This window comes from Neodiprion lecontei, chromosome 3, assembly GCF_021901455.1.
Source record: "Neodiprion lecontei isolate iyNeoLeco1 chromosome 3, iyNeoLeco1.1, whole genome shotgun sequence".
Taxonomy (NCBI): domain Eukaryota; kingdom Metazoa; phylum Arthropoda; class Insecta; order Hymenoptera; family Diprionidae; genus Neodiprion; species Neodiprion lecontei.
Window position 1 is genome coordinate 18,494,876 of NC_060262.1, and position 27,509 is coordinate 18,522,384.

At 34.7% G+C, this 27,509-nt stretch overlaps 1 protein-coding gene across 1 annotated transcript; it reads left to right on the forward strand.

The window, feature by feature from the left end:
* The first annotated feature begins 2,621 nt into the window (after nt 1-2,621).
* On the forward strand, nt 2,622-23,208 carry LOC107227791 (DDB1- and CUL4-associated factor 12 homolog). The gene is made up of 6 exons (XM_015669037.2): nt 2,622-3,066; nt 6,664-7,119; nt 18,964-19,194; nt 19,511-19,795; nt 21,861-22,026; nt 22,204-23,208. Exons 1-6 carry the CDS (start codon nt 2,981-2,983, stop codon nt 22,357-22,359), a joined length of 1,380 nt encoding a protein of 459 aa, XP_015524523.1. The 5' UTR covers nt 2,622-2,980; the 3' UTR covers nt 22,360-23,208.
* The last annotated feature ends 4,301 nt before the right edge of the window (nt 23,209-27,509 follow it).

Here is a 27,509-nt window from a genome sequence, read left to right on the forward strand (position 1 = left end):
TATTTATGTGTAGGTGACATGTTTACAATTATATTCCACAACTTTGATGAAAGCCACGTAGACGGACACGACCGTCTATAAATGATATGAAAATACATCAAATCTGTATTCGCGAGAAGAAAGATGCTATAGAATGTAAATTCGAAAATCTTGGTGATTTTGAAAAATGAACGATTCTTACCATGTCTAAATACAGGCGCGCGAAAACAAAATAAATTCGAACTTACAGGTGATGAGGGAAATTAAAGACAACAGAGTCAGGGCGGGTAGGTGGTCTAGTGGAGTAAGGCTCCGGCTAAGCATCTCTAGACGCCAGGTTCGATCCTTGGCTCCGTCGTTAATTTTTCAAAATCACCTAAATTTTCGAAATTACATTCTATAGCGTTATATTTTTTTGTAAGTTAAATATTCTAATGTTAAGTAGTGATATTTCTAGAGCTTGTATCTGCATCTGCGTGATGATGGTTTTCCTCTGTAAGCGTGATTTTCTTTTATCGGGATGGGTTCCCTGGCGGGCATAGCGTGGGTATACATCGCCGTGTGTTGGTTGCCTAGTATCTAGGCCTTCCTCATGGTGTTTTATGTGCGACTTATAAGAGAATGCTTTTGCGCATGATTGGATTCTATTTATTTATTAGTATCGATCATATTTATTCAAAAGATTATATGACCGGTTATTATATATGCTTAATGATTTTAAACATTTTTTTTGATTCAGTATATTCATCTTGCCTTACCTTACGAGATTATTCCGTGAGTTGGCTTGACTTCGGGCATTCTGTTGTTCTGCTGTCGGTATGTCCCTCGAGTAATCAGTTGTATGGTTCCGCAACAGGGATCTGCGGCGTTCTCATGCACGTGTGTTGCCTACAATACGGCGTTCTAAAAGTGGTTTTCTAGTTCATGACGTTCTAGGTTTGGGAACTTTACGGTTGTTATTTCCACGTTTATTTATAAATCATATAATGTCTTTATAACATAATATTTATATGTTTGATACTGTTGGTTAAATATGGTGCGGTATAGATTATATATTATAATGGAATATATCATATATAATACGGTTCTAATACTCCGTGTTTGCAGATAGCATTATCAAGTATTATATATTGATTGAATAAAATCGTGTTAGTTATTTATGTTAGAAACAATAATATGACAGCTTTCCGATAGTCCGATCTCGTACCACGATTTTAGGTACTGGTTAATGATCCTTATTATTATTTTCATCTAGGGATATTTTGAACAGTTAGACACTTGTTTTAATATTTGTTGGTTAAAAGATTCTCGTACTTAAGGTTGGGTTAATTGGTCGGAGTGATATATAATAATAATAATCGATAAGACTAACGTTCTGGTCAGATATTATACTCTTGAAGGGTAGAGAGTTGGAGAGAAGGATCACGCGTGTGTTTCCTTCTCTCTCACTCTCGGCATTACTACATGCAATATAAGAAATACGCAGTCCATTCTCTATGCTACAAACGCGTGAGATTCAGACGGATTCAGGGGCACACGTTTTTGGTTCAAACACGAAATCCGATGAGAACTGTACCTCGGTATGTAGAAGCATTGCGCGTATTGGCGTTATCTATTTGATCCGCTCGAGATGTTGGCGCACAATCTTATCGACCGGTTTTTCGACGTATCAGGCATGCTCGAGAGCTGATGTGCTTAATAATGATGAGCATTATAAGTATTTGAAGTACCCTATTGTTTTCAAGGATTAGTTAAAATTTGAATGATATTTATATTGCTGAGAATAATAACGAAGGCTTATTTGAAGTAATAACAATGAAATTGATAACTATAAGTTTGAAAAGTGAGGTACAAATGAGGTGTTAGTGTACTTTCTACGATTTACGAAAATTCTAGTATTGAATAATCAAATAATACCAAGTAAACACGTCAAATCAGGCATGACCAAGCCAATCAGACCAATTTTGTCTGAGAAAAGGCATTGGAAGTAGTGTTTAAAAATCTGACTTACTGAGTATGTTTTAACTGACGTAAAAATTTTGTAGTCAGCGCAGAAATAAAGAAATTGCATGGATTCTATGAATTCGCAACAGTAAACTCGTAGAATTCATGTCATTCTAGTTTAACCCAAATCTTCGGCTTTAACCCGACAGTTATTGAACCACGCTTCGTTACAATTGATTGTAAATTTCTATTGGTATGTGTCTAGTATATCTCATGCTGAAACTTACTGAAAATATTAAGAAACAGATAAAACTTTTCGAGTGGATTTAATCATATTTTTATTTAGGACATTTCTACCATTTAATGGCGATTAAAATTAAATAACTGATTTAATCAATTTCTTTCAAAGTAAATTTAAGATTCGTTTATTGATTTTTTTAAAAATAACCTGGAACGCGGCATGACACTCATGAACTCCACTGTATACGATTCATTTTCAATCTGCATTGGTTTAAGTCTTTTATCATATTATACAGGATTTCTCAATCATGGAATTGCGTTGCATATACGTGTGGAAAGAAAAGCTGCGATCTCACAGAAGAGGACGGATGAACTGCTGTTTATCAGTCACCTGGTATATAGATAATGGGTATACATACATACCTATATCGTGTGCGCTGGGTATCCCAAGATGGCGGTGGTTACTCTTATGCAGTGAACACTCTGCTGGCTTTATCATGTATTTTTTCAACTTATCTTATATATTTTCGTGTTTAATTGTCACATTCGCGTGGCGAGGTTCGAAATATTTATGAATGCTATCGGTTATCCGTTGCACCGTGAACGTGAATCGTCAAAAAGTGGCGACAAGCAGTAACTCGGGCGACAGTTTTAAATACCATGTACAGAAAAGCTCAATAGATCCATCAGTCCGTGTTCAGTTTTTTCTTGTTCAACTACTTTTAATAATAACTAAATAGATAAATAATCTTCTACATCGTTAAATCCCGTAAATAACTTATACAATTTTCTTTGAAATTAAATACAACTATTTACAATGGCAGAAACACAAAGAATGCCTGTGTATGGTCGACATCCTCCTTGTGCAACTGGGTCCCGTTTGGAAGAACGCAGAGCCCGAAGGTACGATAACAATAATTCTATATTTATATGTTCTTTATGTATCCATAAATAGGGGATTGACTGTGTGTACCTGGTCTCTTTTTAATTCTCTATTGTCAAACTGCACAGAACCTTGTAGGTTGTACACAAAATATCTACAATTTCAATCATTTTGTGTTGAAGGGTATCAATTGACTATCAATTAACTATCAATTAAGCAATGAGTGAAAGAAAGAAAAAGTGGCAAGGCAAAGCGACCAACCTGACATGAGTATATGGATCAGCTGAGAAATTAAAAGCAGTCTGTAAACAATTCTGACTCATCAAAATCATTGTTATTGATACTTATCAACCATATGTTTACTGACATACACATGCATCCAATAATTTTTGTTTACTTTGGTTGGCCTAATTTTCTGTAGCGCTGACAAACTTCAAGGTCAATTTTCATTAAACACTCCAAACACATATTTGTATGGCAACTGGTAAAAGTGACTGTATGCAATGAGGTTAAAGTTAGTAATGTTATTGTAACAAATTATTGAAAAACATTTCATTATTTTACGTATTTAAAGCAACTTTAATGTAGTCGAGTTTTCCAAATGTGAGTAGGCACATTTTGCTTCATCATCTGATTTCTATTAATTCAATGTAGCCAAAGTTTTGATCAATCGAGCTTTATTGAAAATAGGTCCAATATTTCATGAAAGGATCAATGCGGTATGTAGACATAATTTTATCATTACGTACTCTCGGATAGCTAACTAGACCTTATTCGCTCCTCAGATGTTTATAAGTAGAACTCAATCTTTGTGGTAGGGTATTCAATCAAGCTTGATTGATCAGAACTTCAGGCGCATGAAATTTAAACAGTCTTGAGCTTTTAAAATAATGATTCTTCCTAAGAATGCATTATTACATTATCGTTACCAATTTCAGCCTCGGCCAATTCATAGTTGTGGTTGCTACGTAAGCATTTACTGTTCTTATTTTGTACCATAGCAAAATATAGTTCTGGGTACAATGACAATTAGTTTTACTTGTCCCATATTTTCTTGGAATTCCATTGATATTTAAACTGGTATTGTAAAGATAACCTGTTTTATCAGAATTCTCTCAAACTTTTTCTCAGCGCGTGCACTAGACTGTATAAAAAAAAGTAGACTATTTTTTCTCAAAATTCAAGTCTAAAATATTGTTGCAAATGAGGAAATAAGAATGTTGCCAGAATTTGAGCTTTTAAGGGAGTGATCTAGTGTGAAGGCTGTTTTTTTTTAAAGATTGTTTGGGTATTTTTTAAAAACAAACCATTCAAATGAAATTTGTCACAATTTTTATATTATATTTATTGATATTTAAGCAAGTTTTGTACATTTTTTGCAGACGAAATAGTGAATATAATCTAATGTATTCTGTCCGATAGGAACGTATGTAAAATAAAGTGTAGGCATGATATTTCAAAAAGTATTACACCGATCCTGCTCAAATTTTTGCAGCATCTTTATTATACCTATACCTATTGCGTGAACAAGGATAATCATGATTGCTTTGATAGTTTTTGTTTTACAAGCTAAACAAATGAAAAAAAAAGCAAACTTAAATTTTTACTGCAGGAATTTCAAAAACTTTGCGGGAGATAATTTGAAGGAAATAAAACGTTCTATAAAATAAGTCCTACAAAATTTTACGATTAGTCTGATAATTTCGCTGAAAAAGTGTAGATAAATCATGAAATTTACTGTAAATTCAACTGTGACCTTAAATAACTTTTGAAAGAGTAGATTTATCATATAATGATAACAGACCTTTTTTGTAGAGCGTTCAATTCCCTACAAAAATATGTTCTCGTCTTATCAGTTCACTAACCCGTTGACGAGTTGCAATATTTAAAAGTTAAAAAAAAAAAAATTCCCGTTATTTAAATGGCAAATAGAAAATCGCGATGATGCACCTCTTAATATTAATATTAAGAGCTCAAACTTTGAGAGCATTTTTTTTTCATCATTTGGAACAATATTTTTGACTTGAACTTTAAAACAAAAATATAGTCGATTTTTTGATACAGTCTAGTAATATGCACGTTACGCACCGATTATGCAAGAAAAATCTTAAATTCTAACAATGTCTCATTTCATATGTCTGTTACAAACTTTTTTAAGGGTAACGTACACCGTGGTATGTATATATATATACATACATATATATATATATATATATATATATAGTGATATCAGGCAAAAACGTGTTGAAATGGTGACACTTGACTTTTGATGCAAAAAATCCAGTCGAAAATTATTAAATTATTCCCCAAGATTCAAAAATGTTAGTCCGTGCTCTGATTAATACTGGTTTGAGAAGATGTATTTTTTAAATTTCTCATATTTCAGATCAAAATCTTCAGAATTTTGCGAGTCTATCAATTTAAATTTAGTCAGGTTTTTCGTAATATTAGCAAAACTTTCAAAAGGTGTGGAAAATTATCTCAACTCTTGCAAACTCACTTCAAACTCTTATTAGATCCCCTGAAATGCTTAAAATTATTTTGGGCGTTGATATGTTGTTCAATAATCGGCCAACGCAAAGGAATATAGATTTTTCATTCGTTACATCAAAACGGGGTCCTGATACATTATTTAATTCTGTTATTTCTAACTATGAATACTGAAGACTATTGCTCATATTAGGCATAGCACAAAAAAAAAAAATTTCGCTTAATTGCGGTGACTTTTACGTGCTTGCTCGTCGGTATAAATCATTATAAATTATAAAATAAAAACATTTTATTCCCCAGGTGAATATCTCAAAAACTAGAAGAGGCATAAGAAAAAGTTTGATACAAAACCTGGAGGGTTTCGAGGAGGAAGGATAATGCCGATATGCGTTGATTGGTGAATTACGCCACCTTCGAGATTTTTTGAGTACTTCATGATTTTCTACAAGGAACACGTATTTTGACTATAAAAGGATGATAGCAGGTTTGAAAACAAATTCGAAAACCTAAGTAAAAAAAAAAATTAATTTTTCAAAACTTTCAAAAAATTTCGAACTCTTCAGAAAATATTCGGCTATTTTTTGCTTAGAAAAGGCATTAAGCCCACAGTTTGATTACTTTTTTGCGCTTAAGGGGCTATGGGGTGCTTGATCACCTGGAAAACACGATTCGTAGTTTTTCAAAACAATGGAGATCGATGCTTTATCTTGACGTAAAGTGGTTGAGTATTTCACTCTTTGAAGATTGAGAAAAAATTTTCTGAAAATTATGAAATTTTTTTTATCATTTTGTAAAATAATATATATTTTTTTCAAGTTTTTGAATTCGTCTTCAAACGCAATATCAGCCGATGATGGTGAAAATATGTGTTCCCTGTCTAAAATCACGAAAGTGGAGTAATCCATAAACCAACGCATATCGAAATTATCTTTCCTCCCCGAAACCCGTTAAAATTTTTTATTAAACTTTTTCTCGCATCTCTACACTAGTTTTCGAGATATTCGCCTGGGGCGATTGAAAAAGACCACCCTGTATATCTGTTTACAAAAACTGACTATCGAATCCTCTTAACACGAGTAAATTACTACCTGGAATAAAATCACGGACAATAATTTTTTGTTTCTTAGGCTCGCTTTGCGCTTGGAGAAAAATCGAAAGCCGGAAAAGCCCGAAGATTTCGTGTGCTACGAATCCAGCGACGAAGAAGAGGAAACTGTAACTGAAGGAAAACAGTATTTGAGAACGTCCTTCAACTTTGTGGATTACGTACGTGCTAGAGAAACGAATTTAAAAGAAGTAAGGAAAATCAATCAAGAGTATGGCTCACGTCATATCCTAACCCACGACTTATTCAAAGAATATTCAGTTAGTTTAAATAATATGAATAAAGTGTTCTGCTCGCAATGGTTGAGCGACAGACAAGTTGTATTCGGAACTAAATGTAATAAGCTAATGGTGTATGACGTCGCGACTCAAAAACTTGACCAAATACCGTCGTTACATGGGAGACAAACAAACCCAGCAGGTGCCGCTATTCCTGAACAACAGTGCGGCATTCACTCTGTACAAATAAATCCATCAAGGTGAGTTTATTCGATGCTGGTTATTGATAACATTTTTATTATAGTCTAAATCGAATTGAAAAGTTCCAATGAAACAGGGCTTGATTCGGATTTGAAACGCTTGTCCGTTGTTTGGCTTTTTATATAAAATTCTCGAAAACTCGAAAACCATTAATTTACGTGTAAAGATTCGTGTCTCGCTTTGCACGCAAGTCTGTCTCAATGTTGAGTTACGCAATAAATTGCTCTTCGAGTCTACCGACTTAAAAAATTGAAAATTGTTGAACCCTTGTAGGCTGTAATCCTGCAGTCGTATACGTACACCACACAGTTGAAAATTGTTTCGGGAAATTATAAAAACGCTATAAAATTTTTAAATGCAGCTCGTAAACATAAAAAAACTAGTATCTAATACAAGGTATGAGTCGTAAACGTATAATGAGAAGGTGGAGGTGAAGATGTAGAAATATTAGAACATAAGAGGATCAGAATTTGTCATATTTTTTGAAACAGGAAAATCTATTTCGAAAAATTCCAAAACGTAAATGCTTCAAGTGGCCGGCTTGCATAAAAAGACGACACATTTCTCGCATTTGCAGTCAGACTCTCAGTTTGCAAATTGTAAATTTTCCTATTTCCTCTCTATACATATATTTTGTCCGAATGTGTCTCATATTTTAGATGAAAGGTATTTGTGTAAAAAAAAAATTATAAAACGGAAAGGTGCTTTGACAGTAATCCTCCCACGGTGGTCACCCTATCCCGGTAGTGGAATAAAAATATTATTACTTTTCTAGATGCTAAGAAACTGTTCCTATCGTTTAAACACGAACAATTTCCATATATTCACAAAAACTGGAACGATAAAGCCGACTTTCGGTCCATCCTAGAATTATTTCATATTCTGGTTCGTCAATGATTCCTGAAGACATCTGTGAAGTCGTTTTTCCGTCACAACCCAAGTTTATGATTCGAGTGGTTGCCCTCAAAAAAGTCATTTTTAATTTTGACTATCTCACCCCCCCCCCTCCCCAAATCGGCTCGAACTAATCAAAAAATAATACTCTAATTTTTTAAGATTTTTAACTCAACTCAAACCCGTGCACGCCAGAGAATTGATTTAAAGGGAGTAGGCATGGAAATTTTAAAAATATTTTCCTTTTTTTAGTATTCTCTTACTACAATCTCGTCCAAATATTTTGGCGCAAGAAAAACTGACAAATGCGTAAAATTAAGCTCAGGGGGACTAAGAAGGCTTCGATGGTTGAAAATAGGATAAACATTCGATTTGCGTTTATGAATAATTGAAAAATCATGGACGTTTTTGTTATTTATAAGTTGTTTGTCACATTTTTGTGAAAGAAAATCAGTGGCGTACATAAAAAAAATAATAATAAATCAAGGTGCCGAGTGTTGAAGACAACCGTGCGTTCGGATGTGGTACATATTTACACACGTTTTTCTCCAAATAACGTTTGTTATTACTTTAGCCATGATAACTCAAAACGCTTTAAGATATTACCTTGATTTTTTTTTTTTCAAATAAAGATATCAACTTCCTCTACAAAGTGAACCAACGTCTGTATAAAAAGAAATCATTATCGTTGTTATTCATGTTTCGATGTTTTTCAATGTTAGCCGCCACTTTTTTAATTTTAATCTTTTTTCAAAAAGTTTAGGTTCAGTCTGTAGAGGAACATCCCCTGAGGAGAATGGCGCTTGAAAATTGTCGAAAACTCTAACCGTTCACTCGGAATCGTGGAAATAAGGGAGCAGCGCATGAGACGCGCGGTCTTCTTTATCCGCTTGTATCTCACTTAAAGATTTATATTTTTTAAACTTGAACCATTGAATTTCATAGCCAAAATTCCAATAAAAACGTTGTAAAAAAGAAAATGTATGTATGTTGTTTCAGTTCTTCACAAATGCCATTTAAATATCATCCCATTTTCGGCCTATTTTCGCTGCCTACTCTCTTTGCTCCTTTTCCAAGGAAACACTAAATCTACGAAACGGATTTCGATGAAGTTTGATATAGAGGGGGAGGCACTGATTACGAATCTGGACTTGAAATTTTGAATTTCAAAATGGCAGATCAAACATGGCGGACAAACTTCCCAAAAGTCACTTGATATTGCCATTGAATTACTTGAAAAGGTTTAAACGGGGAAATGAACCTTCCAGCGGCACGGGTTGGAGTTGAGATGAAAGTGTAATCAATGTAAAAGGGGCGCCGCGCTACGTTGTAGATTTTTTTCGGATTTTTCAATTCCAAATCAAAAACGGAACAACTAGAGAATCAGGCATGGAAAGATTATAACACAGAATAAAAATCAAACGTTATTCCAATTTCACTATTTGTCGTTTATTTTTTATCATAATTCCAAGGATAATTCCCGACCCGATGGCTTTGAATTTTCCTCTAACTTTGGTATAATATTTTACTAGATGAAGACGATTTTTTCAAATCTTTTCAGATTCTTAAAAACAATCGGAAGTCAGCTATATCCACAGTATGTTTTTTTCATTTTTTACGCATTTGAGAAATGTTTTTTTTGACACGTCCTTTGTGTAAAAAAACTGAGCTCTTCAAAAAAAGTACTCCCTTCGTTATCAAACCATCGCAAAAGTGAAAAATACCATTTAAAGAAAAAATATCAATTTCAAACATGAATACCCACTTTTATTTTCAAGTGTATACTATTTTATGCTTAGTGAATTACTTCACTACGAAGCTGAAATATTAAGAGTAGGATCTCAATGGCATCATTCATTTCAATAATATAAAAAAAAAAAAAAAAAATAGAATACCGGGCATGTTACAATAGTGTATTCAATCCCGGGACTTGAATTAATAAAAAAAACCTCAAATACTGTGTGATAATACGTGTATATTCGCGGAGCCTAAATTTTTGCAAGCCCTGAGTGCGATCTAGGCTGCTTATTATTGAATATTATTTTGAAATCACACTCTGCAAATTTCCGGCTCATAGTAAAATAAGTTGCTGAATACAAGAAAACATATTGATTCGAAAATCGAACTGGGTATCCACGCTTAAGAACGACATTTTTATTCAAGGCGTATTTTTTACCATCTTGAAATGGTTTAACTACCACGAGAGTATTTTTTTTTCGGCAAGCCCTAAAGTTTTTATATCAAGGATGTGTGTCAAAGAAATTTTTTTCAATCCCCTATTAGGGGCTGCCCATAAATTACGTAGCTCTATTTTGGATACTCTTGAACCTCCCCCCCCATGTAATCTATTGTGGCTATTTTATAGAGCACCCCCTCCCCCCTCCCAGAATGACACGTAGTTAAAAAAGATTATCTATGGAAAAATAATTCAACAAGTGGTTTTGGAAAAACTTTCATTTTAGAATAAATGACGAGACTAGGCACGCGTGCAAATTGTGAATAACAGGAAAAGATTCGATCGCAGCTTTTTCATGATATTAATATTGCGCGCGGAAAAATGAATCAGAATACATCGATTACGATATCACGTATTGCAGACTAAGACTTTCCCTAACTTTATGGATAACACCTTACGGGATAAAAAAAAAACATGCAGTGGAACGTGCCAATTATCGGTTGTTATTAAAAATCTGAAAACTTTGTCGAATCCTATTTGTCCAATAGAGTATGCTTTCCAAGTTGGAGAAAAATCGAAAACCGTCGCGCCGAGAATTGTATCCGTAATTAGAAGAACAACCTATACATGCGTGTACAATTTTATTTCGTCATAAAATTATGTTCACGCTATATACATAAGTTTTCTTATAAGAGGCACCATATATTTATCTACCTAGCGTAGGAAAATATGTAAATCCGGCGTTGTCTACCAGCCAAGATGACCAAACGATAAGACGGTAGACAGTAAATGGCATTTTGTACTTTTCAATATGCAGTAATGAATAAATTACCCCAAAGCTCTGGGACGAGGTGTGGGACCCCATTAGCACCATTCGAAATACGCTGGAAATGCTCAATGCGGACATTTTGGGCAGTTCGTATCGAGCCCGGCGATGGCATTCGCGAAAAAGCTTAAATAGATTAGTAAAGAATTGTTCTCTAATTTCTTCAGGTAATCGAGGTTCTTTTTTGGATGTTTGATAATGAGATTTGAAGATAATTGAAATGTGAAGAAGCTGCCCATTCTTGTTTGATCTCATTTTAGGTTAATGTCGATGCAAGAATAGATAGGCTACTACACTTGTCGAGTTTATAGGATCGATCCATAAACTGCACGGAATAGTTAACAAGAACGCCGTATGGTATGACAAAAAAATTTGGAATCTTACGTTGATTCTGTTTATGTCTGATGTCATTGACGAAAGATAGGTAAAGATAGTAGCCAACTCAATGGAGCTTTTTCATTCTCATTAAATACTTCACTCTTCGTTAATTAACGCTAAAACGAATCTAACGAAAGTGCAGTATGATAGTCAACGGAAAGAAAAGACTTCAATTGAAACTCAATTATATCGTCCGCCAAAACGGCTAAACGGATGTTCGAACCTTACACAGATGTTCTGACGATTAGTAGTGTGGATTTGTGAACACGTTCGTTTTTGTTTACATCCAACCAACTTGCCAGCGCGAACATGCGGCTGAATATCGTACATGGTTCTATTCACATCTGGAGTATGGGAGATAAGGGGAATTTGACAAACTTTCCATCATGCTTCAATTCAATGTCTTTACTATTGCCAATTTATGTTTGGGCATGACTGAAGTCGTCATGTTTTGGAATAGTAGACATGGCCGCTGATCACAGCTGATTTGATCGGCAGAGACGAACTCAACAACTCGATTTTAAAATAGGATTAATAATCGAATCTTGCCAACTTAGAAATATAATAAGGAACATTTTTGTGGAAATAATTGTGCCGCTTACTTTCTGTATTTACAGATCTTTATCAAAGAATGGTTTTAATATAAGTATGAAAGGCGTGAATTGGTGTTACGCAACCGGGTTCGCAAATTATTGGAAAATGATTGTCTCGTATACGTAGATAATTTGAACCTCAACATCCTGTTTTATATCTACATGTCGAAAATATTAATCTGTCATCTGCTTGCGTCATACTGTTTTTTGTTGTTTCGATTCATTTTCCAAATTATGCACCCTGAGGTTGAGAATATCACTTCAATGCGGCGGTTACTTGTTCAAGGTCTCCTAAATTAGCAGCAGAAAAATCATAGAAACCAATTGGATTGTCGCTTCTGGTTTACGTAGCATCTGCACTGTGTTGCAGTAATTTTATCTCTTTGAAACATAGATTTTTATATTATGTTTGATATTTTACTAGCCTGATTCGTACTAAACCTTATGCAAACTCGTTTAAATGAATGCTATAGTCAGTTTTTACCGACTGAATAAAATGTCATTTATTCTGGCTATTATGCAAGCCTTCAAATCACCGACGTAGAAATAACACAGTCAGCGCAAAAGTACAGGCAATGCCGAACGAAAGCATCCAAAAACTTCTTTGTCTAATAACAAGTGGTATTGATTTTTTTTTTCAGACCACCCCCCAAATCAACTATAAATAATTCAAAAACAATTTCGTAATTCTTTCAGATTTTGATATCAATTCTAACCCGCACCTGTAAATCGATGGACATCACCATTTAAAATACACCTGTTTCAGATACATTCTCAGCATATAATTTATTGTCTCAATCAATCTGTAATTGCGAAGATTTAGTAAGTATTAATGCTACTATCCGAGAAAAAATTTACATCATCATACCAACCAATCTCGACGAATTGCACACCCTCGAAATTTGACTTTTTCGTTTTATTTATGAGAAATGCAATTGTCTATATTACCTGGTATGATGATGTGAATTTTTTCTCAGATAGTAGCACTAATGCTCACTAGAACCTCACATTCGTGGATTTTTTCGAACATTATTACTGTTACAGTGAAATATGTACCAAGAAAGTGTCCGAAAGACGTGTATTTTAAATTGGGAAATCCTTACTCTTACAGGCACGGGTTACAGTTGATATAAAAATCTGAAAAAAATTGTGAATGGTTTTTCAATTATTTATAGTTGATTTGGTGGGGTGATCCGGAATAAATTCGTCAACATTCTAAAGGAGGACCACCCTAGTGTATACTCATATAATGCATGAATGTAAAACACTACCATTACAGATAACCATTTAGACCCAAGTAAGTTTCGTTGCTTTGTATTACTGACACGTACGATAGGTTTGTTTAACTGACATTAGCTGTTTACGTCAACTGTGATGTACATACACACTTTGCGGAATTGTAATCATCATTTCATCGTTGATTAACTCAAACCTTGTCAAGATCATTTTGTTACGGTCTCCCCTGAGGACTCACAACGTAGTGTTAAATCTTGTGACGAGTTTTCGTAGGGTCTGGGATAGCTTAAGGTGCTCGAATTATCGACGCTTCTACGCAATTTCAATGTAGATAAATGACCCGGTAACTACATACGAAGAAAAATTTCTATCGTGACCCTTGATGGCAAATAACGTTCGATGGTCTTCGCGAGGCGTTTTCAACTATCGCTTAAGGTCGATTTTGAATAGCTTAAACAATTTTTTGGATATTGATTGGCCACATCGTATCACCTAGCCGTGATATTAAACTTGCTCAACGGGATCCTAGGTGGATCAATTACCTCAGGGACTCCCCCTCCCCCCTCTTACCGTAGTACTGTAACAACTTTTCTTGACTTTCCTAAAGTTACTTGCAATAACGATCTCATGCAGTTAGGAGAACAATTCATAGTTTCGTTACTATCGTGTGGAGAGTCGGCTGAAATAATAACGTTTTGTGTGGGTAAGTTTTTATGTAAAATTTCGCAAATTTACGTCAAAGAATTCACTTTTTAATTAGAAGAAAAGGAACCATTCAAATCGAGTGAATAGTTGACGAAATAAAAATTTTCGGAACTCACTCGTAATATTCGCCGTTTACTTTCATACCCTTAGACAACGCAACGAGATAGGAAAAAAGCAATTAAGTCTGAGACTTGACTGTCCCGTCGATTATGGAATGACTCAGATCTCGCAAAAATGAGTCTTGAAACGTCTGCAGCGCTGTCTGGAAGTTACGTTGGTTTCGTAGAATTTCCTAAAATTCAGTTTTGACAACCCTGAGGTTGTATTCTTTTCCGCCGTGCACTTTAATCGAAGAATCTTACGGATTATAGCCTTAGCAATTTTGTTCCGAATCCGTGCTATTTCTTTTTATCGCTGCGTTGTAGATTTTGTGCTACTTGATTCATGCAGGAAGCTGTGTTGAGGGGAGCATGGATGCGACTTCACAGATATGGCGATTCTCTCTATCACCTCACCGTACTTTAGCGGGAGGCCAATAAGACTTAGGCGTAACGTGAAGTCAGTTATTGTAAGTAATTTTTTAAATTCATTGCGAACATTTTGATTAAGGGTTCACGTACCCCGCCACGCGCTGAAAACTGAGTAAATTTAAAAAATTATTATAAAGGTTATACGGTGATAAAAAAAATTAAATTGTTGATTTCACATTTCTCATTAACTTTTCAATTGTAAGAAATTTTTTTTTTTTTTTTTTTTTGTTTCAATAATAACATTATTTTTTACGCGTGTAAATGGACTACTGACGAAAACAATGGCGCTACCTTGTCAGCATCATAACTTCACCAAGAATTATTCCTTCTGCAAAAATTAAAAATAATCTTGTAAAATAATGCAATAGTAATAATTTGATGGAGGAGATTTTTTATTTCAAAAATACAGAACTAACGGTATTTGAAATTTGAGTGTGCAAATTCAAAAAAAAAAAAAAATGAGTGTTTAATAATTTATAGAAACTTGTCCAACCAAAAATTTAAAAAAACCTCGCGTCAGACTATAGAGAAAATAATGATCGAGATTTGAAAAAGAAAGTTAAAAAATATTTAAAATTGACTCAGTCATCGTACTGACACTGTCTAAAAACATAGTTTCGAGAAAATCGTGTTTAAAGTTTCTGGTGGGTAGAACATGAACTTATAAGTCTCCCATTCCAGCTTCGTACTGTACACCTTCTTCCTCTTGTATCTACATGTTTTTGATGGTTTTCTGCAATCTCTTGTCAATTCCAGCTTCTTTGGTGTATTGAAATGATTTTATCCTCGTATATTCTCCTTTGGACGAATACCACGTTGATATTTCGATCCTTTGCGATCGACGGAACGACGTTGCAACGTTTTACAAATTTTCAAGGAAGCATACAGTTCGTACTCTTTCGATTTTTACTGTAGTCCTTGTGGAATTTAGGTACGACACCTCTCATTAATCTACGATGATAGACCCTGGAGTCTGGGATAAAAAGCTTTCAGGAAGGATTAGGAAGAAGTTCCTCACTATTGATAAATCGGTTGGCCTCCTTTTCGGATCCAAATGATAGCAAATTAGTATTAATACTACAACATTACAGCACCTTACGAACCTAGGGATGATGCAAGGAAAGACAACAAAGATTTAGAGAAAGGACGGAGGTTCCCAAATTCTTATCGACCTTTTTTATCTTATCGTAACCATCAACCGCCACCCGAATGACATGATGAATGAAATGCCGCACCGCTAGGCAGTCACGTAGCGTAAACCAATAGAGCAATTTCCAGTTATAAAAAGTAACTGCGTTTTTATTACACAAGCTATCCAATTTTTAGTAATATACCTACTGGATCAGGATACTTTACAACATAGACCTTGTTATTTAATACAACTAGTTAGTTATAAACCATTCGGGCTGTAGAAAGCGTATTCGCAGGAGTTCACAAAATCTATCGTCACCATTAAGTTGCGAATCGAAACCCTCGTTTCACCGGATTTCGAAATTTTTATGAAATTGAAGTTAGTAACGTTGCTATAACGATGTACGTTTCGGAAAAATATTTACTTCGCACCTTTAGTATTGTTAGAAATCTAGTTAGCCATGACAAACAAAACATACTAATATTACGGTGCTAATACCGAAAGAGCTTATACTTATTTACACGCCCTTTTGGCTTTAGATAGCTCTCCAAAGTCAAAAGGACGTAAAATAATTATAAGTACCTTTGACATTAGTACCGCGATATTTTGAACATCCAACACTTGAAAGTCGTTCTAAGATTCCACAATGATGATTTTTCTTCTCGATGTTCCGTTACGTTAACATTACTAACTTCTGCCTCTTAAATTTTTGCCGCTGTAATGTCGATATTCATTTTAATGCTGCTCAACGAAATTTCTCAAATGTGACACATACGCTCGATCAAACTGATATTACCGTTTGTTTTCACTTACCAAACAATAAGAGCATAAAATACGCGTCAAACTCACAAAATCGAATACTTATAATGCCGTGGAATTTTTTTTTACGATTACATTAATATTTAGCAGTGTTTCATGTTGGTCATTTTAGTCAGTTAATATTTGTCACCGTGGAGTATCCACCATGGGAGGCTTACTATGGAATTACCGTACACTGGAGATAGGAACAAAGAATTTTTCACGATCTAGTACTCCGTTTATGCCGAATGATTTTATCAGGGCGCATGGTAGCTGAATCCAAATTCTGTTTTTTTTTTTGCAATGCTAAGTTAGTAACATATGAGTAGTATGTGCTTCACAAGCATTAGTATTATTTACGCAATACTAGGGATGGCTTCGTCATGCTTCTTTGAAAAAAGTACCACCACTATTGTTATGGCAAAAAAAAAAAAAAAAAAAAAACGAACGAACAACTGGTTAATTTGGCCGACTTTGATGGCACCATCCTAAGAACTTTCCGCTGAAACGCGTGTCGAACCCATAAAATATTTACCCCCCCCCTCCGCACAAACACACACACAATGACTAGATATTTATCAAATATTTGATCAAACTTTATTTTTTAATGAAAATGTTTGATCCGAAACAATGTCCGCTAATTTTAGTTTCGCAATATCGAGGAAAACACTGTTCTCTACGATATTTGTCAGGAGGATTACAACTTTGGCGCATTGTCAGACACACTTGTAATTTCATTTCGGTTTTACACTGAGTTTCGTCGCTGGTTGGAGATCAAAAATTATTTCACGTTGAACGAAACGACAGCTATATACAGTAGCTGAAATGTAATTTCACTTTGAACCAAGTTCTAATAACCGCGAATTCAGTACATACTTACAAGAAATTCACGTATACGTGTATACAATGGTAAAAAGAAACTGGTGTCTTTGCCGTGTTGGAAGTTTTTGTGACTGTACATATTCTTGACAACATTTAATCCGCGTTGCCTTATTTTATTTTTATCGCTAATTTTAAGATAGTATGGAGAAAAGATTTTTATCAGTCACAAATTCGTGGATCTTTTTTCAGTTTAGATGCCATTTTATGATTTGTATTTACTTACGGAGTTGAAATTTGTAACGTTAATGTAGCGAAGCATTTGTTCAAGAGAATGACTATTTCAAAACTTTAGAACCGTCCGGAGCGCAGTGAACTGTTATGGCTAAAACATGAAAAACTTAATATTCACTTTCAAATTTTAACCACGTATTTACTAACGATATCTTTGTACTCGTACAGTATTTATATTTTTATGTATGCAATGTATTATTATATCCAGTCGTCTCAAAGGAGACCAAAAGAACCGCAGTTTTCACATACATCTGTTTTTGGCCAATAACATATTTTCATTGCCGCTATTTCGATATTGGATGTAGTTGAGGTTAAAAATTTTGGTGGTACATTTTTCAGATTCTTAGATCATATTTTACGGCGTACCTATCTTCGTTGTCAAACAATTATTTCAATTCCAGTTGTTGACAACACTGAATTTATATAAGCAATTTATCTGTACACGTGCCCTAAATAAAATAGTGTAAATTAAACGGAACCGTATTCTGATGATCGATCGACGTTATCTCTGTTTCACGTTGGACCGACAGATTTTCACATAAAAACGTCTTGTTAGTCGTCTTTTTTTTTCTTATTCGCATTGCACCTGACTACATTAGATCCTTGCTAGCATGCCTTTGTTAAAAATAAAACAATTCTTTCCGAGCATGTTCTTTTTAGTAATAATTTTAACAGATATAAATATTTCCAATGAATGACAACGACAGGACATGTGTATAATGAGTACTTATGAAAATTAATCTCTATATGTGGCATTCTACGCCAAATCATCCTGCCTGTGACCCCCTGACAATGTAAAATTTTATTTTTACATGTATGATACTCCTTACCCGAAACACTACAAAAAAATTACAACAAAAACTTCACTTACAATCATTTTTTTATTTTTTTTTTTTTGCCAGTTAGTTGAGCTGTTTCAAAAATGATAATGATTTAATTTTTGAACAACTTTACGCCAATTCTATTTATTCTAGAATGACTTGAATTTTTCATCAATAAGTTTGACATGAATGGTAGAAAAGTTCTTTCTTGCGGCAATTTTTGTTACGATCTTTCAAAAATCAATAATAAAAGACCACAAATAAAAATGAATTATATCGGAATTATTGTGATGGAAAACTTGGATCTCGCTGGAAAAAATTCAAAGTACCGGTATTTCACTCCTGTTTCGGTTCTAAAATCATTATTTCACATCATAAAGTTTGCCTAAATATTTTCAAAAATCAAACGATGGATTTTGATATTGAGCAGAATAATCTGTGCAAAAATGGCAATCAAAATGTTTCTTAGTTTTTCGAATGAGAATTATGATGTAAAGAAAGAAAAAAAATCAGAAGTAGTCAAGGCCACAGACTAGGTGATTTGGAATCGAACAGCCCATATACGGTTACATACAAGAACCATATCCTTTTTCATCGTTTGTGAATGAAAAGATTTATAATCGGTCTTCATTTACATTCAGAACATTATTATCTACGGGAGCAAGAAACAGCAACGAAATAGCAATATATAGACTACCTACTTTAGATCCTGTTTGCGTGGGAGAAGGTGGTCACAGAGACTGGGTATTTGACATGTGTTGGTTGGACGACGAATTCCTAGTTTCTGGATCAAGAGACACTAAAATGTCGCTATGGCGGATAGACAGCGACTTGGCAGATGCTCCGGACAAGGCGGAAATACCAACTCATAGGTAAAGAAATCATCACCCATATTCAAGGAAGTTGAATACAATCAACAATTTATGTACTTACCTGAAGTTGCGTTCGATCAATGCAACACTCGACCATAATTTCACCATTTTATACCGACAAATAGCTGACCAGGTTTTATTTACTTTTCAAAAATTCATCATTGAAATTTTTTGAAATTTTTCATCATTGGTATTAGTGAAGGCTACCTGAGTTTTCAATGAGTTTTGATCGATCGGTATTTCAGATATTTGTAACATTCTGTACACTACGAACATGAACAACTGTTAACATGAAGATTGTCAATTGTTTCCACAGGTTAATTCAGCCTGTATGTGTTAAAGAATGTCGATCAGCTCAAAAGGTTCGAGCTTTGGCTTTTAACAAGGCTTACAAAGAAATAGCTGCCCTTTCTCTCAATAGCTTTATACATATTTGGTCAGCTGAAACATTTAAGCAGAAGATATCAAGAAAGTTGCCGGCCTGTCAAGAAAATGTTTGCTTGGCAGTTCAAGATGACGGAGTTTACGCAGTTGGATGTCGATCGTACACATTGTTGTTGGATGCTCGAACATTACAGCCAATAAAAAAAATACCATCCAGGTTAGTAATTAGTTTAAAAGTTAAAAATATGAATGTGATGCTTTTTAGACTTATGTGGGCAATTACTTGCACCAAATTTGGCGAGGTCCACGAGATTGACAATTAAAAATAGACTTGCCGACACATTGTCGGCAGATTCACAGAAAAATCGGCAAAAACTAGGCTGATGTGCGCAGTGAAACATGCAATGGTGATTCTTAAATTTTTTACCTCGCTGATTTCAATCCTTGAATCAAAATTTCCAAAAAACAAAATGACGAACCGGAAGTAACTATCTGCGTTACTAAAAAGCATCTAATTTGTGTAGGGATTGATAAATTGGCGGTTTGAAAGTCACTTGTTGAAAATCTTGAATCGAAATTTCGAAAAAACCAAAATGGCGAACCGGAAATATATTTCTATCCTACTCACAGGCAACTTTTTCGATCAGAAATCGATATTTGTGTGTTTTGAAGGTTGTTTTTTTAGAAATTTTGAATGAGAATTGGCGAAAATAAAACGTTTGTCTGAAAGTGAGGGAAAGTTTTCAAAAAATTTCCGAAAATTAGTTATAAAGCATTTTAAACGAATTTTATTGCTAAATACAGTTAAAACAGCAATCGACACTTTAGGAATTAAATAGTACCGAAAATAACACCTGAGTTACATAGAATAATTATTCCTGATTTCAATATTAATCATAATCGTCATAGTCAGAGGAATTGGCAAATTCTGATTCCTCACTGGTGTATTCCATCGATTCACCTAAACCATACTTATCGCGAGAATTATCGGTACAGAGCAAAAGTTGCAAAGCTTCTGATGATAAACTTTTTGCTTTTTTCGGATACTGCTTGCCCGTGCACGATATGTACAGATCTGAAGTTAAGGGTGCGATTGAAAACGTTTTGCATGGCCGCTTTTCTCGAGTGTTTTCGAGCAAAACACTCGCGATATTTTTTAATATCCTTGTTACGGGCTTCCTGGGCGACTTCTGACATTTGCCCGATAGGAAGCAGGGACCATTCAATTATCAAAGGACCGTGAATCAAAACTTTGTTTCTTTCAAAAATTGAATTCTAATAGGGCGACAATACCGTGGAGATAAAAGCCTGGGATTTTTCCAAAGAAAGTATTCTTTTTTTTTTTGAGATATCCGACCTTAAAATTTGCAATGGAACTAAAGACGTTAAAAATATACTCGCATCACAACTGTCATCATTCGTAAACTTTTGTTTGTATTCACTGTGCCCAGAGCTTTTATCACAACTCCATTTACAAATTAGTCTTAAATTCTTCGATTCTTCGGGGCGCAAAGAGTTCATCACGTCAGTTTGCACCTTTAGAATTCTGTCGCAAGTCTGATCCATCAAAGACTGTAATTTCATTTCGGCTAAGGTCTCAGTTACCGTTATATGTAAAGGCTAACAACGGTTTTTAGCAGCAACAACTTTTGCGTACGATGGATAAATAGCAACATTTTTATTTCTCAAAGATCCTCTGATGTCTATGTATTGCTGTTTTCTTAATTTTGCATTTACAAAAGCTATCAGTGCTTCATCTTCGGACATCTCAACTAGCCGGTATTTCGCAGCTCTTGAGGGAGATTTTGTTGTGATGTTTTTTAAAATAATGGCAGCATCGTTTAATCCTGCAGAACTGAGTCTCATCCTGGTGGCCAAAGTTAATTCCTCCACGCAATGCGTTTCACTGACTTCTAAAGCCCTTCTTTTCTTGGTACGTTTACTCGACTCTTCGAAACTCGATTTCCGAGATCGCCTAATCTTTGAAATGACATACATACAAATCAAAAATCAGAACACTCAATTTTTGGATTTTGCCGATTTTTCTGTGAATCTGCCCACAGTGGCGACACAGGTTTCATTATATATACCTGTTAAAGTATGAAAAACTGAAATTTAGCATAGACTGAGTGATATGATGGATGTCTTAGTGCTTACATATTGCATATAATATTTGTATTTTATCGGTAGCGTAGGATAACCTATACACTGAACATTTCGGAATTCTTTTTTAAGATAGTAGTACTAAAAAATATACTGATATCCTTCTCATATGCAAACAGGTATAGCGGGTGTGGTATACGATCTGCTAGTTTCCAACGATCCGTCTTAACGATTGGTACAGGACTTGGAATGCTGATGTTTTATGATGTCAGAGCACAAAAATATTTAGAATCTTCCATCAACTCAAATAGAACGGTGGTCCTGAAAGCATCAAAAGGTTACGTGGTAAGAATACACATAATACAATCAAGCTTATTTTCAAAATCACAAGAAATTTTAAAAGTAAAGCATGCGCATGAAATTGAGTTTTACTATCAAGTTGGCTTGTATAAAAATAAGTTTGTCACATGTACGTGGATACGATGAAATCTTTGTGATATAATTGTATGAAATTCTTATTAGTTTCCTGACGAAGAATACATGGACGGCTTCCAAAATGTGAAATATACGCCAGCAATATATACTCATTGTTACGATGCATCTGGAACGCGTCTTTTCACAGCTGGTGGTCCACTTCCAGCAAATCTTTATGGGAATTATGCTGGACTATGGCAATGAGTCCAATTGTATGACTTGGAAAGTATTCCTTTAGATGATATATTTATAATGCATATTTACGACTTGCGAATGTATGTCAATCTTTGCTGTCCGTAAACGGAAACACTTGTTGGTACATTAGCGGAATTTTCAGCTCGATGGATATGTAAACTTATATTGTAGGATCAATTTCCTAAGTTGTACGTGTCATGAAGTATACCGTGACACGTAAGGAACTCACATCTAGCTTTTGACCTTGACTTAATCACTGGAAATCAGTGTTGAAAAATTAGAAGCGAAAATTGTAAGCATTATATACGAATTGTACAGTTTTATCCACCTTATTGTTTTACTTTGTTACATTCTCAATGAGTAGGAAATTTACAATGGCTATGAAATATGGAGCTGAAAAAATGAATAACCATTAAGTAGTAAATGTATAGCCTACCTGCTAACTGAAAGAAGATCGAAAACAATTGAAAACAACATAAAATTTGAAACCGGCTGAATGCATTTTTTCTCTATATTTTAATACGCGTTATCTTTCTTTGTACACCGAGTAAAGCTCTGTTTACAAAATGCTCAAAAGCTATTCCCATTTTTGTTGCATTCAGTATTTTTTGATTTATAACATTTAGACATAGTCAATTATGCTAAAACTTTTTAAAATATTTAATGTTCAGGCCACCTCTCTGCAACTCGATAGGCTCTGTTGAATCTTTGGTTACCTATGTTGAGTTACATGCAATAGATTGTCTGTTATTAGACATAAGATAATATTATATAAGCCTGTAAAAATTAGCATATTATAAATATGCCAACGATTACAAGAAAAAATGAATGATTATTAGTAAATTAATTATTCGAGCAGAATTTATGTTTTTTTCTCTATGTTCGGAGGTTCTACAACCTTCAGACATATTAAAAATGTACTTTAATGTAATTTCAATAGTTCCTTATGTATATCATGTTAGGAAGAAACTCACAATTATATACTGGCCGTGATGTGCAGCACTTTTCTCAAACTAGTCTATCTAATCGCCATTTTGTTAAGATTATAAATGGCAACGAATTTTCGACGAAGAATAATGATCATTAATGATTTATGTAGCTGTTATTCTAGAATCAGCTACATGCGACCCCACTACGAAAACTGATGAATCCTTTCGGAGAATTTTGCACCATTCAATAAAAGTTTTTTGCCATCACTTTTCGGAAAATCAATAAACGCGTTTTTTCGAAAAATTGAATTTTCAGTCTTCACTTGTCTCGAATGAAAAAGTCAAATTTTCGTCAAGACGAACAAAGATTACAATGTTTTTCCCTATTTTTTTTTTTTTGTTTAATTAATATATCAAATAACCTTACTAAAACTCGATTAAAGAAGTTAGTTTAAGGTAAGCCAGACAAGATGTCGTAAGATACGAATCAGAGATTCCACGAAACGATAATTTCGAGGTTATTTAGAACTGCACACGCAATGCCTTGACAAAGTTATAGCAAAATCGGTTTCCAACGTCCCTCAGTGGGCGGAATCGTAGAAAAAGTCAGACAAGTACACCAAGTTTGTGATTATAAGGAAATTTCAGATTTTAATGTTTTCGACATCACTGATCACGAATCTGAAGTTAAATTGGCAAAATTTAAAATGGCGGATCGAATATGGCCGACCAATAGCACAATATTTTATTGAATTTGAGTAAAACTCTGTGTAATCGTTCTCGAGGTCGCTGACATCGAATTTGATGTTGAAATTTCAAATTCAAGACTCAGAATGGTTAATTGATACAAACAAAAGGTTTCCTTATATCCGGGTTTTCGGGGCGATTTATCGTGAATATAGTGCAAAGAGTGGCTTGATGAAATATGAGGCATGTTCAAGCAGTTTTTCTTTCATTTTAAACGCTACAACCCAGTATACTAAAATAAATCTGAGCTATACGCATCGATCGTTATCTTCTACCACGTCCACGGAACCATCGGAACACAGAAACATAGCCGTAGCTTCAGGTGAGAAGCGTTTTCTTGGTTTTTTCGACTGTTGTCTCATACTCGAAATATGTAGATCAGATGTGATCATAATGCGTTGAGAAACATCTTCCATTGTTTTGTCTTTCGCCCATTTTCACGAGTGAATTTCTCTATATTTTTTGATATGCTTGTTTTTCACTTCTTGAGCATATTCCGACAGTTGCCCGATCGGAAGTGCATTCCAGTCGACAATTTTAGCTCCGTGAATGAAAATCTTATGAACCAATGGTGGGATACAATACTAGAGATACAAGTTCAGGAACATTTTCGCGGCTTCGGAGCAGAAATTTTGAAATACTTCGACATTAACGGCGAATCCATTTCACAAAACTTGCAATATCGTGTGAAATTTATCAATCAAAGTTTCATCCACTCCCGGAATCTTAGCAAACACGGGTGAGTTTTCAAAGAATCGCCAAGCCATATTTCTGCCATTACTGCTGCCGAACCCTGGTTTCGGGCAGTCGATATATGTTCAACTGCAATTCGCTTTCAAAGGCTTTTTGAATAATACATATACGCTGCTTCATAATATCTTTCTCTCTTACCACGCGCTTTCGTCCTTAAGAATACCTGATTTGTATCTGGTATGTAGAAGGCATTCAAAACATCGGATCCATGAATACAAAGTCGATAAGTCGTATCTCAAACCACTAAGGTCGATTTCTCGTTTCTTCATTTATCAATATCATTAAACTCCTTTGACGTTGCTTCACACAATTGGCAGCGCATTACAGACTTCGGCTCTGTTATTGCATTCGCTGTTTTACCATCTATCATTGTGAAATGCATTTCATATTTAACTACAATTTCCCTTCCATCTGTAATAGTTTTGTAAGTTTTCGCTAAGGGACCAAAGTGTCAATTTGACTTGTTACATAATGCTCTTCGTTACGAGTAGACTCTGTGTCTTTGTGCAAATATTGTAATTTTATTGGGTGACAAAAACGAGTTGACGAAGGACGGGGATTCTTCCATACTGCTATTTCTTTTTGTGTTTCATTATCTATAGCAAGAATTTATAAGGGAAAAAGTGAAACTAAAAAAATATTTGCAACTGAACTTTTCTTGTCACTAAACTTCTATTTGTATTGATTTTGACCTGAAATACCGTTAAAACCCCATTTTATAATGCATCGAAGATCAGAAATCAATAGTGGGTGCAATGTGTTAAAAACATCTTGTTGCATGTTCAAAATTATTTAGCAAGTGTGATCAAGTAGAGACTGTAGACCAGAGGATAACAACGCTATTTTGATTCTAAAACTGTATCGTAGTGCTTACGTAATGTCGAAAACGCGAAATATTCTTTTCTTTTAATGAGCTACCTACTTCTAGAACGAGACTGAATATTCTGAAATGATGACTAAAATATATTAAATTATTATTACTACATATTGTATTTACTTTTTCATGTTAAGTGAACTGTTTTTCCAAGATGCCAATCCGCGTATTTAAGTCCGATTGAAAGTTTCCTCTTAAAATTTTGAAATTTTTTTTTTGTTATACGTCACTTTTCCGGATCCTGTCGAAAACATTCGTCAATCAGTCAGAAAATCACGAATGAAAATATAATGAATGGCTTTTGCAACTATTTCTTCATTTGGTATTTAGCAGCAATATCAGATTTTGCAGAAATGAAAAAAATACCGTGTATGTTCACGAGTACCATTCATGCAAAGTGACAAGAAAAAATTGCCGTAAACCTAAATCTGAAGGAAATCGAAGCATTTCCTTAAAAATTTCGAAACTAGACACTATTCCCCATGTGCTCAAACTTCGAACAGCGCAGATTTTTTTGGGTTCGCAACTATTTCGTTAATTTTCGATCAAGATGTTCAAAAATTATTTGCTTAAAAGAAACACTCCTAAAAATAGGTATGATTCTAGATCGTCCAAGCTGTGCCCCCCCCCCCCCCCCCCCCCTCCCCCTAAACATATCGCAGAATCCGTTCTGACCGTCAATTTTGAAATTTCGACTTTTGGCAATCCCGACTCCTGTGGTCCCGAAGTTATACCGATCGTTAGTTGAATTCTTCATACCTAAAAATTTTATACGTCGTAGCTCATTGGATATCGACAGAATTGAACTGTAAGAAAGAGATATATCACAGGAGTTCTGGTACGTGTATATATTTCAGTGAGTATTTGTATGAGAAACAGAGACATGCAGTTTATAAATTTTAAATGAACATTCTGAACAAAAATTTTCATCAACAACTTTGTTGAATGATTTAAACAGTGTCGGGATTTCTAAAAGAATCTCCTTCCTTGTATTCTTGTTCTCAAATACATCAACGTTTCAAAACCTATCCAACTATTCCTTTTAAAGAATCTAAATTGCTCATTTCGCCACTCCGTTTGAACGTGATCTTGAGATTAAAATCATTCTACCCTTTCTGACATAACGTGTTATGTTAATCAAGCGCCGAAATAGCTTTCCCAACTGGTCATACGTCCTTATGTGCCTCGTTAACCAATTTGTAACTTAGCAAATTGAGCGTCTGACTGCGCATGCGCGAGATATTTTGTCTTTCAATTCATGCAAGCTGGCCACTTCAAGCTTCAGATGTCAAAATGTGGCTTACCGACGTTTTTTAAGTGACGTAAATTTTGTAGGTCAACAGACTTCAAATAATGTATACAGTGATTTGGGAAGGCTTGGCAAACTTTTATCGTTAACCGATTGTTTATAATAACATAATTGCAATTCACCACTCGGCACAAGAAAGTTTGACATCTCACGTCCCGATTCGAGTAAATTGGCTCCCCTATCTTGCATACAATAATATCACCACCATACGATCATCTCATCGACGAGTAAAGTTTAATTGTTTTCTCAAGTGCACTCGGTCACTCAGCCTGCAAAGTTTTATCGTTTCCTCTCAACAGAATCGTTTCAGAAAGTACATATTCTTCAAATTGTGATCTGTATGACCTGTAGTATAAGAGTTATTGTTACAATTTCACATCTATATACATTAATTTACATAGTTTTTGCCTAGAAAAATGGTTTGGGTTGTGTATGATCTACGACTCATAAGTAGTATAAAAAGTGCATTCGATCAGACGATCTCACTTAGTTTAAGTCAACACTGAGGAATCGAACTCGTATGAGATATTATTCTATCACGTCAAGA